Genomic DNA, 18,558 nt, shown 5'->3' on the forward strand with positions numbered 1-18,558 from the left:
CAGTCCCACTTCTATTTTTAATTTGAAAAATATTCTCCCAGGAAAACTTGTGATATTTAATGTCACCCAATAGAATGAAACGATTTTTAAAAAATCATATTTAGGGACTCCCCAAAGACTGTTGAACTTCCTTGGTGGCAAGGTAAAGAATCTGCCTGCAGTGGGGAGACCTGGTTTTGATCTGTGGGTGGGGAAGATCCCCTGGAGAAGGGAATGGCTACCCATTCTGGTATTCTTGCCTGGAGAATCCCATGGACAGAGAAGCCTGGTGGGCTACAGTCCATGAGATTGCAGAGTCAGACATGACTGAGCGACTAACACTTTCACTTTTCATTTTCTGAACTGGAAGCCATCTGATGTGAAGAGCTGACTCATTGGAAAAGACTCAAATACTGGGAAAGATAGAAGGCGAGAGGAGAAGGGGGTGGCAGAGGATGAGATAGTTAGCATCACTGACTCAGTGGACATGAATCTGAGCAAACTCTGGGAGACAGTGGAGGACAGAGGAGCCTGGTGTGCTGCAGCCGGGGTCGGAAAGAGTCAGACTTTACTTTAGTGACTAAAAACAACAACAACAAAAAAAAAACCCAGTGGCCCAGGGGTTAAGACCACTTTCCAATGTTGGGGGCGCAGGTTTTGACCCCTGGTCAGGGAACCAGGATCCTACATGCCACACAGTGTGACCAAAAAATAAGTTTAAAAAAATCATAGAAACAATTTCCTGGAAAAGTATGGTACTGAAGTCACAAAGTGTAAAGTTCAAGCAGGGGAAAGAATAGCATTGCATTCCGTTGAGATTTACCCTTATGACATATAGCTGGAGCCCCTGCTCACAAGACTTACCAAGCTGAAGCTGTGTCCTGGAGGGAGGAGTGGGAGTGAACCCGGGAGCTGATCTGAGGCAGGCTCATCTGTGATACATGCAACTGATTACTTATAAGTGGGTAAGGGAATTGGAGGACAGTGAGTTATTACTCATTATTTTGAAAATTTTGTCTTTCAGGCATTGCACAAGGAAAACCTAAATAGGTCTTTAAAATGTAGCTCTGTGGAAAGCTGAAAGTTCCATTTTCAGATATCCAAAGACTGGATATTTTATGCTTAGGATCTTCTGTGGCACTTTGAACCTTGTTTTTCAATGTTTATTTATTTGATTGTGCCAGGCCTTAGTTGTGGCTTGTGGGATCTAGTTTCCTGACTAGGGATTGAACCTGGGCCCCCTGCATTGGGAGTGCAGTCTTAGCCACTGGACCATTAGGGAAGTTCGTTTGTTTTTCATAAGTATGGTTCAGTTAATATTTATCCCTTGATAGCTCTTGAACATTTCTGCATATATTTTCAGTTAAATATCTATAAAGATGCCTTATCTGTAGATTACATATACTTACCTCTTTAATTACACTGTATTTTCTTTAAAGTATATATTTTATTGTATATTATATATGCTTTTTAGTGTATATAAATTTATGTAATTTTAGTGTCCTTAACATAGAGTGTTGGTCTTTAGGTTTTCATGTAAGGAGCCCTGGACTAGGGTGTAGGGACATCTGATCCTTGATCCAGTTCTCTGGCTGTATGTACATGACCTTGGACAAACCTCAACCTCTTTATCTAAATATCTTGACTGAGAAAATAAGGGGCTTGGACTAGATCAGTGGTTTCCCACTTTTTTGACTATGATCTGTGATAGTCTTTACTTTTTCATTGTGATCAGCACAGACATAGGTATGTTTATCTGACACACAAGTTTCACATGACAGTACCAGTCCTTGCCACCCATGGTGCCCTCTGATACTTTTCATTCTGTTCACAGCACTGGTGATGATCCACTAAGGTCAACCCACAACCCATCAAAGATACCACTTACAAGCAACATGCCTTAGGGATTTACAGTCTGTTTCTGTTTGAGGATTCTATGCTTATAGATGTTTTACAAGTGAAGAAAAAAAGTATGAAAAACTCTAGTGGTTGAGAGATTCAGAGGCACAGGAGTTGCACTAACTGATCTTTGTATCAACAGGTTGCCTGGTTTATCTTATCTCATAGCAATGACCTTCCATTTACATGGCATTCTGTGATGCACCCACAGGGATACCAGAACAGCATCGTCCTTCCTTAGTGCCCTAAGGTAATGGACAAATCTCAGATTGCCCCAAGTCAAGTTCTAGACCTCAGGTCATCTGTGTGGCCTTACAAGTCTTTCTGTTCCACCTGTGACTCAGGACATACCTCTATCAACTGATAGAGGTGTACTGTTAAGGCTAGGAAGAATCTGTGTGTGTGCATGATATAAGGAAAAGATTTTTTTCTGTTGTGTGCAATCCCCTGATAGCAGTCATTTGCTTTGGTGTGATACATATGCACCTTCACATCTCACCCCAGTCCAGGCAGTGTATGTGTACCTTTGATCAAATTTCCAGTCTTACAGGATCTCAGGTTCCCAGGTGGCACAAGTGGTAAAGAAACTGCCTGCCAATGCAGGAGGCATAAGAGACTCAGGTTCGATCCCTGGGTTGGGAAGATCCCCTGGAGGGAGGGCATGGCAACTCAGTCCAGTACTCTTTCTTTGCCTGGAGAATCCCACAGACAGAGGAGCCTGGAAGGTTCACATGGTCACAGAGAGTCGGACATGACCGAAGTGGCTTAGCAGGCACAGGTTCATTATCACTCAAGCAAAAGGGCTTTCCCAAGCCCTTGGACCAGGTTAGGAATGTCAGCTAAATGTCTCCATAAGTGCCCTGCAATAACTTGACACCATCCACCCTAGAGGTGACCCAGACTTCATGCTATGGGGAAAGTCCCCTACAAGATGGTTGTATGAGAATACACCGGCCACAAATACGGGGGAGATGTGTCTCCACGCCACAGCCAGTAATTTGGAGGTTCCTGCTACCTCTCAGGTTCACCATAAGGAATCACAGAACTCAAGAACATGTTATACTTATGATTACAGTTTTTATTACAGCAAAAGGATATAAATAAAATGCAGCCAGGGAATTCCCTGGTAGTCCAGTGGTTAGGACTCAGCACCTCCACTGCTGAAGTCCTGGGTTCAACCTTTGGTCAGGGAACTAAGATTTCACAAGCCTTGCTGTGCAGCCAAAAAAGAAAAAAACCAAAACGGGCCAAAGGGAAAGAGGAGAGGTGTGCACAAGGGAAAGGTATGGGAGAGTCCCAAATTCAAAGCTTCTGTTGTTCCCTCCCTGAACACCTCCCAGAAGACAGAACACCTCACCCTCCAGGTACATGGCACGTTGATTACTAAGTAGACAGAGTACTGCCAACCTTGGAAGTGCACATGCTTCCATGTCCAGAGCCTTCATTTGGGCTTCCCTATGTAGGTCATGGGGTCGCAAAGAGTCGGACAGGACTGAGCGACTGAACTGAACTGAATGTAGGTCATGATGGAGAAGGAAATGGCAATACACTCCAGTACTCTTGCCTGGAAAATCCCATTGACGGAGGATCCTGGTAGGCTGCAGTCCATGGGGTGGCGAAGAGTCGGACACGACTGAGCGACTTCACTTTCACTTTTCACTTTCATGCTTTGGAGAAGGAAATGGCAACCCGCTCCAGTATTCTTGCCTGGAGAATCCCAGGGACGGAGGAGCCTGGTGGGCTGCCGTCTATGGGGTCGCACAGAGTCGGTGACGACTGAAGCGACGTAGCAGCAGCAGCAGCAGCATGTAGGTCATGAAGCTGAACTCCATGAAGTTGTTCTCCAGCCTCCTTCCCCTCTTTCCCCCAGAAATAGGGCTGATACTACCCAGATCAAAGTCCCAACCCTCTAATCACAATCCTGGTCTTTCAGGGTAGCCCCATCATGAACCATCTCCTTAGCATAAAGTGTCAGAACACTACAGTCTATAATAAACATTCCTATTACCCCAAAGGTTTCAGAGGATCCCGTCTATGTCTTTTCAAATTTAAACTACACACATAAAGTCTTCAGTGGGCATGACAACTTGACAACTCAACTTTTTTTTTTTCTTCATTGTGTCTCTTACCCGTTATCCTTTTCCAGGGATCGCTCCATTTAATTTTCTTTCATTCTTGAGCCTATACCATAACAATCTTTTGAAATCGAATCACTAGATTATGGTCCTTGCTGCAAAACAGATTGTGACTGAGCTTGAAAACCAAATGAAACTGAATTCAAACAAGAGTTACAGGGTGCCTGAATAACATAAAAAGATGAAGCATTTGCTTCCATCTTTGACACAAGCAAGGAAGTCAGCTACACACAATTTGGAGTGTGCGCACGACGGCCACGTGCCGCCCTCATTACGTCAAGCTCAAAGGCTCCTAAGGACGTGCGCGACCTCGCGCAAAATCTCGACTCCGACGCGAACAGGGGAGCTGAAGCACCTGTGCAGGCGCAGAGGCGGCGCGGGGGCCTCCGCTCAGGCACTGCTGCGGACATCCCCGGGGGCTTCGGCGCAGGGGCCGGAAGTGACGCATGTTCCGCCTTTCCGCGTCCCTCGCGGCGGGCGTCGGGGCCCAGCCGCGCACTCGGATCCGAGGTTTCGCGGTCAACGGCTTATTTGCGGGCCCCGCCGCAGCCGACCCGGCTCTTCTGTGGAGAGACGATGGTGGGCCGGAACAGCGCCATCGCCGCCGGCGTGTGCGGGGCCCTTTTCATCGGTTACTGCATTTATTTCGACCGCAAGAGACGAAGTGACCCCAACTTCAAGAACAGGCTGCGAGAACGTGAGTGGGTCTCCGGTTCCCTGGGCCTCCCTCCCCCCCGCCTCCCGCGGCGCCCTTGTCCCCTGCTTCCCGCCGGCAGACCCGCCGCGTGCTGGGCGGCCGCGTGGTGCTGCAGGGTCTAGGGCCCTGAGCGCACACGCCCGAGGAAGGTGATGGCGCCGCTCCCAGGGTTGCTCCCGGCCCGTGTGCCAGCGAACGAGTCCCTCCATTTTGGAGGAACGGTTTTTCCCATTTTGTTTTCCCTAAACATGTACCGTGTAAGTGCAGATTCGTTTGTATTATAATTTAGGGGGTTGTGGCTCTTTTTTGCTGTTTATCTGTTTTCACCTCATCCGAACTCGAAAGTCGGGGGCTGTTTTTTTGGGGGTTTTGTTGTGGGTTTTTTTTTTTTTTTTTTTTTTTACGAATTTGTGCTTAGACTGAACCTGCAAATCCAACTCAGTATCATTCTCAAACGATGAGGTTGCATGCATTCTTAAACCCTCTTGGTAGCTCCACTGTAAAGGCTTCCAAGATATGAGTGAATGCTATAGAAATCGCAGGGGCGTCCAAAAGGCTGCTCGTTTCCTGTGGCTCAGTCTTATTTCATACCTGCGACATCTTTTAAAAGAGATTTACAAGAAGGAAATCGTGTCGCCGAAACCTTCCGTGATCTTTGAATTTCGGAGGTATTATGCTCGTTCGCAGCAACGGAAGAGAAAATTTGTTGCATTAAGAAATAATTTTGTAATCTACCTGGGTTGCTCAGTCAGAATAGTTCCTGAAACTAGAATGTATAGGTCAATTACTAAAGCCCAGAAAAATACAAAGAAATGATTAGAATTTCACGTGTCGTTGGGTCACACGTGGCTAGGACTACCTTACTGGAAACTGCCGCTCTTACACCATCTGCAATATGATATCTGATTCTGGCTCTCTTGTGTCTCAGGAAGAAAGGATATAGAGGTGATTTTTTAATTTATGGTTAGGTAGACTAATGGAAATAATGCTGCTTTGGATTCAGACACTGAGTTTCCTGACCCAAGTTAGTCACAGATTAACAGTATGATCTTGGGTTTTCTGAGTCTTAATTTTCTTAGCTTGCAAAATCAGGTATTGCCTCTTGTTGGTTTTGTGAAGATTAAAATGTTTGATGTGCTCGCCACCATTCTTGACATGGAGACGATCCTATAAACTGCTGTAAATGTAATTATTGGAATTTTTATCATTTTCTGTAGCTTCCAAGAAATAGTTGGGCAGTGGTGGTGTGGTAGTAGATCTCTGTAAAGAATGGATTAACCCTTCCTTTGGAATTGTTGGCATCCTGTTATTGAAAACCTTGAGAAAATTAATTTTTGGTTGAAGAAATAATAAAAGGTGTCATTTTGAACAAATTGAGAAATCTGTTATTTTTACGTGTTTTTTTTTAATCATCCATGAATTTCTAGTTTCAGTAGTAGCCTAATAAAGTGTTCAGGCTTGAATTAGTAGCTGGATAATCTTGGGCAACAAATTTCAAGCTTTAGTTTCCTTCTTTTAAAAAAAATTATAATGTAGAATTTAGTATAGTACCTGACACATGGAAATTGATGAATGCTGAAGATTGTTTATGAATATAGTTGTTATTTTGTATTTTCTTTAGCAAGTAAAGAGTGATTTTGCAGTCTATTTTAAAGTCTGTATGGTTGACTCATTTTAAGAACTTGAGGGTATTTTGTATTTGTGGGATGTAATTGATTTCAGTTTAGTTAATTTAGTTAATTTTTCATTTTCTTAGCTTAATTTCTAATAGAATATTTATATCTGTAATGCTGTTCATGGGGTTCTCAAGGCAAGAATGCTGAAGTGGTTTGCCATTCCCTCCTCCAGTGGACCACATTTTGTCAAACTCTTTACCGTGGCCCTATGGCTCATAGTTTCATTGAGTTGGACAAGGCTGTGATCCACAGTTTGTTGTGAGATCAGTTTGGTTAGTTTTCTGTAATTGTGGTTTCCGTTCTGTCTGCCCTCTAGATAAGGATAAAAGGCTTGTGGAAGCTTCCTGTTGAGAGAGACTAACTGGGGGGAATCTGGGTTTTGTTCAGTGAATCTTTAATCCAATTTTCTGTTGATGGGTGGGACTGTTCCCTCCAGGTAGTTTGACCTATGATAGGGGTAATGATGGCCTCCTTCAAAAGGACTTACGCCAGGACTGTTGTATTCAGTGCCCCGACCCCACAGCAGGCCACGCCTACACAGAAGACTCCTGGACACTCAGTGGGCAAGTCTGGCTCAGTCTCTTGTGGGGTTTCTGCTCCTTTTCTTCTGGGTCCTGGTGAGCACAAAGTTTTGTTTGTGCCTTCCAAGAGTCTGTTTCCCCAGTCCTGTGGAAGTTTTGTAATCAAATCCCACTGGCCTCCAGAATCAAATTCCCTGGGGCTTCTCAGTTCCTTTGCAGGATCCCCACATTGGGAAATCTTTTGCAGACCCTAGAACTTTCCCAACAGTGCAAGAGCTTCTTTGGTATAATTGTTATCCAGCTTGTGTGTTCTCTGCTCAGTGACTTTGTGGTGGGGCTTACACACCCTACCTTCATTGGAAAGATTGATGCTGAAGCTCCAGCTCCAATACTTGGCCACCTGATGGAAGAACTGACTCATGGGAAAAGACCCTGATGCTGGAAAATATTGAAGAAAGGAGAAGGGGAGGACAGAGGATAAGATGGTTAGATGGCATCACCGACTAGATGGACGTGAGTTTGAGCAAACTCTGGGAGTTGGTGACAGACAGGGAAGCCTGGTGTGCTGCAGTTCATGGGGTCTCAAAGAGTCGGACTGAGCCGCAAACTGACTGACATCTGTAATAAGAGGACAGAGTTTTTCAAATCAGTGTTTCTGAAGGTTTTTTGGTTTCTTTTTTAGGAAAAGAGATTTAGGCTGTTTAAAATAGGTTTGAAGTTAAGTCAACACTAATTTATTCAATTTTTTTTCTTACCTTCCATTAGTGTGAGATTACCAGAAACTCCTACAGCATACTTTTTATCTAAATAATCACTAATAAATGAAAAGTAACCTACAAAGTACCAACTACAGATGTTTTTCATTTTACAGCACTGTATGAAATGATTCATTTTAAAATATATGAAGTAATCTCCTTTAAATGATTACTTTAGATTCGGGACTTTTTGTATTTTGTGTGTACTTTTTTGGTCTGTTTTAACTTGTTAGGTTTACGCAGAGACACTTTGGACTGATTTATTGCAAATATTGTGTCAGTCTGCTGATTGAATATGTAGTAGCTCCTTGATTTTTCAGTCTGTTATCTGCCTGTTTGTCAGAGATACTATTTGATAAATAAGTTGATGTAACAAGTTAGTTGTCTTAGGAAAGTAGAGTGAGAATAATCTTATTGCTGTAAATTTAAAGCAGCTAAGCAAGCTTAAAATTTGGTAACTACCAAGCATTCAGCAACAATAATACATTCTTCTCCACTCCATTAAAAAACCACATATATATGTGTGTGTGTTTGGAAGTCAGGCTTTTTTCTACTATTATCACTTTTGTCATTTTCTGTAAATTCTGACGTAGCAAATTGTATATCTCTGTTTATTCCACAAACTTGCTATGTTTCTTTCTGAGATGCCTTTTATATTGATGGGCATATCTTCACTTCTCTGCAGTGTAACGTTTGAGCACATGTGTGCTGAAATCCTGCTGCCTGTTTGGGTCGCCACTCCATCATGCATTAGTTGTGATCTTGGTAAATTATCTCGGTGATAACATGGTGATAATACTAGTACCTGTCCTCCTGTTGCTGTGAGGCTAAATAAATAAGCTCATTAGTAACATGTAGGTTAGTGTCTCTTGAATCTAAAACAAGTGCTTATCTTTAACATTAAGTGTTCCATGTCCAATATTAGTACTCTTCCTAGCACGTTTATATTTTATAGTAACTAGTTAATATAGTCTGGTGTCCATTCTGCCAAAAGAGAGCTGAACCTTAATTGAAGTTATATATTTTGTTTCTCCACAGTTGCCTAATGATGAACAAAATAATAGTAAGATCAGCTTTAACCTATATATGTATTTTTGAAAGTGCTAAGGCCTTAGAGTTGTAGCACTTTATGTAATCTGGGGGCTAGAGTTGCTAGAGATACTGGTGGTAAACCTAGTTTGTAAATATAAGTTAGAAAAGATTCCCTGACCAGAGTAAATTAACCATTTGTGTGCACTTAGGTCACCGCCTCTCTACTCATGCATTGAAAATTGTCTTTGTAGAATGCTTTAAGGTTTTTAAGAGGACATTTGCTTGTTTTATGAGTTTTGTTTCTCACAGTAATAAAGTATGTCTGATCTTCTGAGAGTTGATATTTATTTGCCAAAGATCCCGGTAATAAGTATTAGAGCTTTACCTTTCTTAGCCACATGGTGCCTTTGCTAATTTTTACTAGTTAATGAAACAAACCTAACTATTTAGCATAGTGCAACTCCTTAGCTGAGGCGTTGGTTGGTATTGAGCTCAGTCCTGAGTGCTTATATCTCAATAGTGCCAACCAGGCACTGAAAATACAGTAACTCATGTAATCCTCATATCAACTCTGAAGCAGGTATTGTTCTTAAACCAGGTTTACATGAGGAGAAAGAGAGGCATAGTAAGTTAACTGTAAGTTGTCCAAGGTCACACTGCTAGCCAGTGGACGATCTGGGGTATTAAGGAAACCCAAGCTTCTTGTGCCAGCACCCTTTCTCATGGAGTATACAATTAAAGTGAAAGTCACTCAGTTGTGTCCAACTCTTTGCTACCCCATGGACTTCTCCAGGCCAGAATACTGGAGTGGGTAGCCATTCCCTTCTCCAGGTGTTCTTCCCAACCCAGGGATTGGACCCAGGTCTCCTGCATTGCAGGCGGATTCTTTACCATCTGAGCCACAAGGGAAGCCCAAGAATACTGGAGTGGGTAGCCTATCCCTTCTCCAGGGGATCTTCCTGACCCAGGAATGGAACCAGGGTCTCCTGCATTGCAGGTGGATTCTTTACCTGCTGAGCTACTAGGGAAGCCCAGGCAATTAAACAGCAGCTTAAAGTATTGTTAGTGTCTTACTACTGATTTGACTTTAAAGGTTGACTAATTGATTTAAACAATGTCACTTACTCCTGAGTTTGTAGTATTACTAGTTCATATCAAAAACCTAAGCAACCTACCGACTGTAGGGCGAAGGTTTCCCTTTAACTGGCAGTGATTATTTAGTGCTGCCTTTCTTCGCCCTTACCTTTGCCAAATGCATAAATACTGTGCTCTTTTTCTCAAGAAAGCTTTTTCAAATGCTGTTTTTTTTTTAAATTCTTTTCTTGTTTAATAATCCCAGATAGTTTTCAGAATTTAGTAAAGACAGGGCCAGTTATATTTCAGTAATAAAACTCCATCATACCAACAGAGGCTTGTTTCTTGGTCATGTTTCCTGTCCTTTGGAGGTGGTGGAGAAGACTTTCTGTACTTAGGATGGTTCCAACAGCTGAGTCTCTTAATTATCTCTATTTTGCGAACTGCCGATCCTGGTACCCCAGAGGGAAGGACAAAGCTTCTGTTCAGGAATGTCCCGTTGCCGGTAGCTGACGTGAACTATTTTTATGACCCTGACAAATCACAAGAAGAAAAGCCTGAGTTGGTCCTGTTTTGCAAATAGACTGAGTACCACAGCAATTAGACTTCTTTTGATTCCCATTTTAATAATAATAAAATGAAAATACTCCCTTTTTTGCAGGAAGAAAGAAACAAAAGCTTGCCAAGGAGAGAGCTGGGCTTTCCAAGGTAATAATCTGTTTTTTTTAATAGTCTGCTTCAAATATATATTTTGAGAAAGCTAATTGGTATCAGACACTGATTTTATGTTTTAAAATACAATGTCTTTCTTTTTTTTTTAAATACAATTTCTTTATAAGAATAGTTATTTGATCTGTTCCCCTGCAGATTTTCCAGTCCTTCCTTATTTCCCCTTTGTCAGCCTCATAGCAGACAACTTACTGTGTGAACAATATTTGAGGGCGGTAAGATGATAGGCTCTGAAGACACTTACCAAAAGTTCAAACTTTTTCACTTAGCTGCTCCCAAGTAACAAAACATTTGTTACTAATTTAATTTTCTTTCCTCCAAACTTTCTTTAGTAGAACCACTTTACTCATTCTGAAAGTTACATAAGATTATTCACACCCACTGAGCCACAATCCCACTGCCTGTCAAATTTTTACCTTGTAATATGTAAATGTAGACATAAGTCTTACTCATTTTTTTTCTTTTCATAGATCCTATGGTCATGATTATTTTTAATGACTACATAGATTTATTTATCTATTTTATAAAGAGCGTTATGTGATATGTATAGGTAAATGTTAATCACTGGGCATATAGCTTTTTTTTTTTTTAATTGAAATTAGTTCCATCATCTGGATATCCAGGACTTTGACCTACTGGATCAGTAGTAGTTCTTTTTAAAGCAAGTTGAAGCAGTGAAAAGATTTGATCAGTTTACATTTATGTACATATGTAACAAATGTCCATAATGTTACATTTGAGTAATTAACACAGCTAACTGACTTGATATGGTAATAATAGCAAGGTGAAACTGGGAGGCAGTCACTTTGTTTCCCTGTTATGTCCAAACTATGGAGTGTATTCATTATGTTTTCAGTAGTCTTTTCTTTCTAAGGATATAGAAAATGGATGTGTTACAGGTATAATTCAAAGATATTTCTGGTTTGGTTCCAGACCACTGCCGTAAAGAGACTTTGTGAATTTTTTGGTTTCCTGGTCCATATGATAGTTGTATTTACACTGTACTGTGTACATAGCATAGCATGGTGTCTGATAACTGTACACACCTGTAATAAGAGTGTATATGATAACACTCAAGAACCAGAAACTTCCATTAGTAGTCTAGGTTTTTAAATAAAAAGGGACTTTTTAAATACTTGGTTTACATTTTTTACAAAGATAATGCATGTAGCTGGTGGCTTTATATATTGTAATCATTCAATTTGGTAATATATAACAAACCACAAAACAGAAACACAGGCACAGTTATTTAAATCAAGCTGCTTGTTTGAAATAGCAAAAATAAGAAGCAGCTGAAATGCCCAACAAATAGATCATGATTATACAGTTATATATTCCTCAATATAGTTATATAAAAATCTATGATAATGGCCATCAAAAAATAATGTAAGTTTTAAAGTTCATATTTTGTGGTAAAGATTTATCTGTACTCTCTTATAACTTGAGGTTTGGTTCACAGTTTTCTAAGAACTGTTCAAACACCAGTTTTATCAAAAAGGACTTTTTCTTGCATTTATTTGAAAGTAGATATTAAACTCCTATCCTTGAGTGTTGTTGAAGAGTAAATTTCTTTTTGTCAGCTTTCATAATGAGCTGGTTTTTTAATGGCATAATTTTTTTGTGTTGTATATATTCCTGGAGTAAACCAGTTACTAAATATTCTATTTCCAAACAGTTACCTGATCTTAAAGATGCTGAAGCCGTTCAGAAATTCTTTCTAGAAGAAATACAGCTTGGTGAAGAATTACTAGCTCAAGGTAATTAATAGTCATTGAAAGACTAGGAAAATAGATAAAAATCTTCACACTAAATTTATGGTAATAAGGGGCTTTTTTTGGTGCAGTGTAGCTAGTTTTAAAAAATATTCTTAAAATTTCTGGGACGGGAGATAATTAGGGAGTTTGGGGTGGACATGTACACACTGCTATGTGAGAATGGATAACTGACAAGAACCTACTGTATAGCACATGGAACTCTGCTCGTGTTATGTGGCTGCTGGAATGGGAGGGGAGTTGGGGGGTGAGTACATGTCTGTGTGGCTGAGTCCCTCCGCTCTTCACTTGGGACCATCCCAAAATTGTTAGTCAGCTATACTTCAATACAAACATTTTTTTAAAGGGATATTCTAAATATTTCAAGAAAAGCTTTTAGGCATTTAATAATATGAGGCTTTTAATAATCCAAGGAAAATAAGTAATCTTTACAAATGAGGTTGCTTTTAAAGTAGTTTGAAAGAATATAGTCAATTGTAATACGTAAACAGTAACTGAGAGAAATATCTGGGAATATAATTTCCTCAACTCCTTCATCTGATCTTCAGATCTTTCCCAGTACCTATAGGAAGGAATGACTAATACATCCCAGAGAAGTTTAGTTTGCCAGTTCAAGGTTACACAGTTAATGGCATATGATTTTCAGAAATGGCGATCTAAATCTGATCCAGAATTTAGGCTTTAGGCTTTGTGCTTTATGTGTTCCATCAATAGAATTAAGAATTCTTTCTAAAAAATTACGAAATTCAAATGATCATTTTTCAAATTTGAGAACCATAATTCATTCAATATTTGAGTGTCTTAAATGTATTTTTATTTTTATTGTCATAATAGCTTTTATCACAAAAGTAGCTTTGAAACAGTTGCTGTCGTTAGTAGAAATGGTATCAAGTGTTAACTTGGTTTTCTTCTTCTCACCCTTGTATTATAATAGGTTTTGACATTATTGAACTACATGGTGCAGGTCGTTTCTAGATTTTTAATCATTGGGCAAAGTAAAGCACTTAAGTCCTCATAAAGATCATTTGAGAGACTATAATTTCATTACTTTAATAACGAAAGAAAAATAAAGCATGTATAATATCTGTGTCTAAGGATAGAGATTGTAATATTTCAATTTATGCAAAGATACTGTCAGTATTTTTTCATACTCATAAAGATCAGTTTATGACTATCAAATTTTCCTTCTAGCCTCCAAAATAAACATAATGTAAAAAAAATTTATCTAAGCTACTGTAATGCTCTCCCAATTACTTGATTATCTAACGGCCACTTAGTGTGGCCGTTTCTCTTTGATTTGAGCTGTTAGATCTGTATTGACAAGAACAGTTAACTCATGGTGAGGGGAGTGAGGGGGTCAGGAAAGGATAGGGAAGTGTTTTTTGTTCTTTATTTCAAGCTTATATTCCACATTTCAGCCTAGCACACCCCCAAGAGTTACGTAACTCAGCTGCCAAGCTGCCTTTATTCTGGTGGAATCCTCCGAACCAGCCTGAGGTTAGAATTAGGGAAAGGTAACCCGTGAGAAAGCATAAGCAGTTTCGACAGTGAGCCTCATTGCTTGACGCGGCCTCCCTTGTGCAGGTGTCTTCATCTGTAATAACTGAGCAGTATCTCAGGATAGGTGAGGAGGATCAAGGCTGCAGTGGGGAGAGGAAATTGTTTCATTTCTGAACTAAATTGCTGTGATTGTTCATAAACGGTTTCCAGTGTGTTTAGAAGTTTTAGGAGGTGTCTCAACTGAGGATCCCCTGGGTTCTATACATACCACTCTGGTAGCAGCTCCATTTATTTCCATTTAATAATCAGAATTAATATTCTCAGACAATACTGTGAGCTCCTCTATTGCCTATAAATTCAGTGGCCTGAGGATTCGGTGGCCATTGGGGCATCTTAATTTCCAAGTCAGTGGAGCTGTTGTGTCCCTGATGGGAGGTCCAGTCCTATGTGGAAGACCTGTGCCTTATATTTTCAGTTTTTAATGCTGCTTTGTAGAATTAAAGCTTTCTTCAATTTAAGTAGTTTAAATAAAAATGTTATGTAGCAGGCAGTTCCTCTTCATTTACCAGTCCCTTACTTGGTCCCATTTGTACTCAGGGTTGGAAAACTTTTGTGTTTACTGGTTTATTATAAATAATACTATTCAGGAGTAACCAGCTGCAGGAGATGCACAGGGTTAGGGGGTGGAGAACTTTTATGCCTTCTCTGGAGGTGCCACCCTCCTAGTCTTGGATATATTTACCGCCCCAGAATCCTAATTTTTTGACCTAATTAGAATTTGTTTATTTTCACCTAAAGAGTTAGAAATGGTCCAGTCCCTACATTAAATTACTTAGCAAGCCTAGAAAGATCAGCACTCAATGAGTAAGAGAATCAGTGAAACTGTGTATAACAAGTGTAGGAGAACCTGAGATAAACCAGGGAAACATTTTCAGGTCTCCTTCAGGCTGCACTTTGAATTTGCTGAGAGAGAGCCTAGGCATTGAGGAAAGGGAGAGCATTCTGCCCAGCAGAGGAGGGATGGTGACTTTCATCTTGTAACATTTGGTTTGATCTTGCTCTGCTATGTCCTAAGAGGATTAAATGCTGCTTTCTATGCTGCTCCTCAAGGTACCACTTGAGACCTGGCCGTCCAGCCAACAGAAGTTTTATGAAAGTTGTAGCAACATTCCATGTGAAGGAAGCTCAAGATGACAGGTTGACCATTATTGAGGTTGTGTCATTGTATCAGTATATCCTGGATATACAGGATTCTTAGGCTTTGCTTGCTGTTGGATCTGCAGAGAGGATGGCCGCCAATGATGACTAGGTTCAGAAGAGATTAAAGGCCTTTAGGTGTCTACTTGCATGTGGTAATATTCACATAGTATAAGGGGTTAGTTTAAAGTGAAATTGGGGCTGTCCACCTCAGTCCCCCAGTCTTCCAGTTCTCTCTCCTCATAAAAATGTGCTGTTTCATTGTTAGCAACTTAAGTAATCTTTGAGAAATAAATACCCAGTATATATCTAGTAGTAAACTTAGACATTTCTGTACCTTAATTTCTCCCCCTTTGAAAGTGGTGTTGAAATCCCTTCATACACATAATCTGACTTATTCTTGTTGGCAGCTTCTTAGTTATACGAGTGTACTGTATTTTCTAGATTTTACCTGCGTGGTGATTTTGGTCATTATCACTTGGAGTTATAGTGAAGACTTTAGGGTTGAATTTTGGATAAAGGCAAAGGCTTTTCCAATTACACAGTATTTTTATGTAAATCTTGCAGGTGAATATGAGAAGGGTGTGGACCATCTGACAAATGCAATTGCTGTGTGTGGACAGCCACAGCAGTTACTGCAAGTGTTGCAACAAACTCTTCCACCACCAGTGTTCCAGATGCTTCTGACTAAGCTCCCAACAATTAGTCAGGTAAAGATTTGAACTGTTACATAAGTGAGTAGAATCTGAGGGTTTGGCATTTAAAAATGAGCCTAGTGAACATGATGACATGAGACTCTCCTCCATGGAATGAAAATAGTACTAGAGATGTCAGTGCTCAACTAACAGAAAAACATCCAAACTCAGGGGCATAAAATCTAGTGATTGTGCCCAGGAGGCTGATTGGAAGTAAGTCTCTCTAGCGCTCAATCTCACGCCTTGATGTTCAGATCCCCAAATTGAGATCATTCCCAGCTGCTTTCTAAACCTAGTTTTTTGCCGCCTCTTTTGTGAGACCTCTCGGTTAAGTGGCAAAGGAAAAAGGAACCAAGATGGCATAGCCTAGAAATCAGATCCTTGAAGGCCTGTGGCTCCCTCAGACTTCACTTAGCTGAAGGCCTCAGTGTCTCTGCTAATACTGAGTTGGGCTTTGAGTTTAAGGAACTGTTCAGATACATCCTTATTGATACAATAGGTTAAACATAACTTACAAGTTGATTAAAACGCATCCCATTCATTTTAAATACTCAAGGAGCCCCAATGACTCTACTTTTTGGAATATTATGTCTATTAAATGAATTTTCATGGTTGATATAATTGAAAATTAATTAAAATGACTGGTTAATTCTTTAAACTGAACTTTTACTCATCTGGATTGGAAAAGGACTGAGAAGAAAAAGGTCCCAAAGATCTAAAGGAAAGAATTGAAAGGGCAAGAAACTGGATTTTGATCCTTTTTATTTTATTTTTTGATCCTAATGAATGTGGTTCCCAGTCTATTGTCAGAATCCTCTTAACATTATTCACCTTTTGAAAGACAGCATAGCATAGTGCTTTTGGAAAATTGACCTGAGGATGATGTCTTTTGAAATATGGGTGATTTCAGGATGAACCTTGAATTCTTCAATAAGAATGGCCTCTCTTACTTAGTTCACTTGTGCCGTGTTACGTGGCAGTATTTTTAAAATACTGATATTTCGGAATACTATATTCCTTCTTTGTATAATGACTGACGATTTACAGGCCAGAGAGGGAAATGTTTGGAGGATAGAATGGTCACTAAAACACTAATCATTATTTTTAGTTCATATGGGAGTGAATAGAAATCTTAAATTCTTTTTTTAGTTAAAAAATTGACTAACATGACACAATATAATGTTACGCTTCCTTTATTTTATTGACTTGAATGTTGAGATGGGGCTGACAGAGATTATTTTCTTAAGTAAAAATGGTGTATGAAGTGTTAAATATTGACATTTTAATATGGGTAAACTTCAGTGAGATTTGATTGAGATCAAAAAAGCATTTTATGTTGAACTTAGAATTCTGGTTAAATGCTTATAAAAATTTATAAGTATAATTTTATAAATATTTTCTCTTTCAGAGAATTGTAAGTGCTCAGAGCTTGGCTGAAGATGATGTGGAATGAGAAACAAATATCAACATAATGATATCAATTAAAACATATTTTTAAAATCTTAACTCGGAAGATGATCGGCTCTGGGGGAGTAAGGGCAGATGAGCTTGTTATGGACTGTCCTCCACAGTGAAGTCTACCAAAGTTAATTTTTACTTTGTGTAGATCCATTTGTCTGTTTTATTTATTTTTCCCAGTGAAAAGTGTATTTTGATAGAGAGCTTTTCATTTTATAAATACACTATGAATTACTGAAATATGCATTTTGTTTATTCCTAAAATGTGTAATTAGAATGTACATATAACATCCCATTACTTACATTAAAAATACCCAGTGCTTAGTTTTGAAAGATAGGCCCAAAAAAGCGTAGAAGAAAACTGAAGAATATACTTGCTTTGCTCTACATCAGAAAGTTGGCTGGAAACTTGTGTTGATCAAAACTGAGCATTAAAATAAGAGATTATTTCTTTCCATTTAATCTCTTAAATATGTGTAATGTGCTGCTATGCTATAATAACAACTTCACCCCCACCCTTGAAATGTTTTCTTTAAATCAGTGGGTTTGATGTGTTCTGGATATTTATCTCCTTGTATTTTAGATACATGTAGTTGCAGATAGCACCAGGAATTAGATGTCTGTACATTCTTAATCTGGCTGAGTAAGCTTTACCAGTTAATGTTTGCCCACTTGCCTCATATATAAACTGAGGAAATGGGTCTGCTAATTCAGCTTCTAATTCCTTTGGTTCTGTGCAGCATTTTCAAATCCCTCTTTCTGAGGGAAATACCTGTTTGGGCCGCCAGCCCTTGCATTTTTTTATACTCTGAATTTTGCATGCTTGCCTGACTTAGTATTTCTGAATTGGTTTTTTAAAAGGTATAACGTGTTGATTTTCACTGAAATCATGGTTCTGTCACTACTTTTGTAAATTAACCTGAAACGTAACCTTCACGGTAACTGGGACGATATGCTTGTAAAAGTGTTTGTTCCCTTTTGCTTTTCTCCTCAGTGTACCTCCTTAATTCCCTACCAGCCCTTATCTTGTATGAGAATAAGGTGTAACTTTGTGGCTGAAGACTTGAATGAAGATAACGGGACCTTTTATTCTCTAAATAGTGACGTATTATCTGCAGCCACAGATTGAATATCAGACCTAAGAATAAAGATCCTTGGTACTTAGTGGTGTCTGTTGAGTGGCATTTCTCATTGTACAGATTGCCTTTATTCTGTCTGAAAGTCTGTGGAGAGACCTTTACTGTGTACTCAATATTTTTTCTTAATAGGGTTTTGTGGTGGTTGTGATATAGCAGAAAGAGTTTGGAGGATGGTTTTAGCTTCCGCATCTGGATAGTCACCTAGCCTTAGGCAAGTCCATGTTACATTTCTGGACTCCAATATTCTCATCTGTGCAATAAGAACATCAGACTAGGCCACTCACACTTCCTGGTAACTCT

General features: G+C 39.6%; 1 protein-coding gene and 1 non-coding gene across 2 annotated transcripts; both read left to right on the forward strand.

Annotated features, from left to right (window-relative positions):
- The first annotated feature begins 4,454 nt into the window (after positions 1–4,454).
- Positions 4,455–18,289, forward strand: TOMM20 (translocase of outer mitochondrial membrane 20). Its single transcript, XM_065922287.1, has 5 exons — positions 4,455–4,710; positions 10,430–10,476; positions 12,173–12,254; positions 15,534–15,676; positions 17,070–18,289. The coding sequence occupies exons 1-5, from the start codon at positions 4,590–4,592 to the stop codon at positions 17,112–17,114; spliced, it is 438 nt and encodes a 145-aa protein (XP_065778359.1). The 5' UTR covers positions 4,455–4,589; the 3' UTR covers positions 17,115–18,289.
- On the forward strand, positions 5,178–5,312 carry LOC136162253 (small nucleolar RNA SNORA14). The gene has a single exon (XR_010662062.1). It is a non-coding gene; the product is annotated as a small nucleolar RNA SNORA14 (small nucleolar RNA).
- Positions 18,290–18,558: the final 269 nt, after the last annotated feature.

This window comes from Muntiacus reevesi, chromosome 2, assembly GCF_963930625.1.
Source record: "Muntiacus reevesi chromosome 2, mMunRee1.1, whole genome shotgun sequence".
Taxonomy (NCBI): domain Eukaryota; kingdom Metazoa; phylum Chordata; class Mammalia; order Artiodactyla; family Cervidae; genus Muntiacus; species Muntiacus reevesi.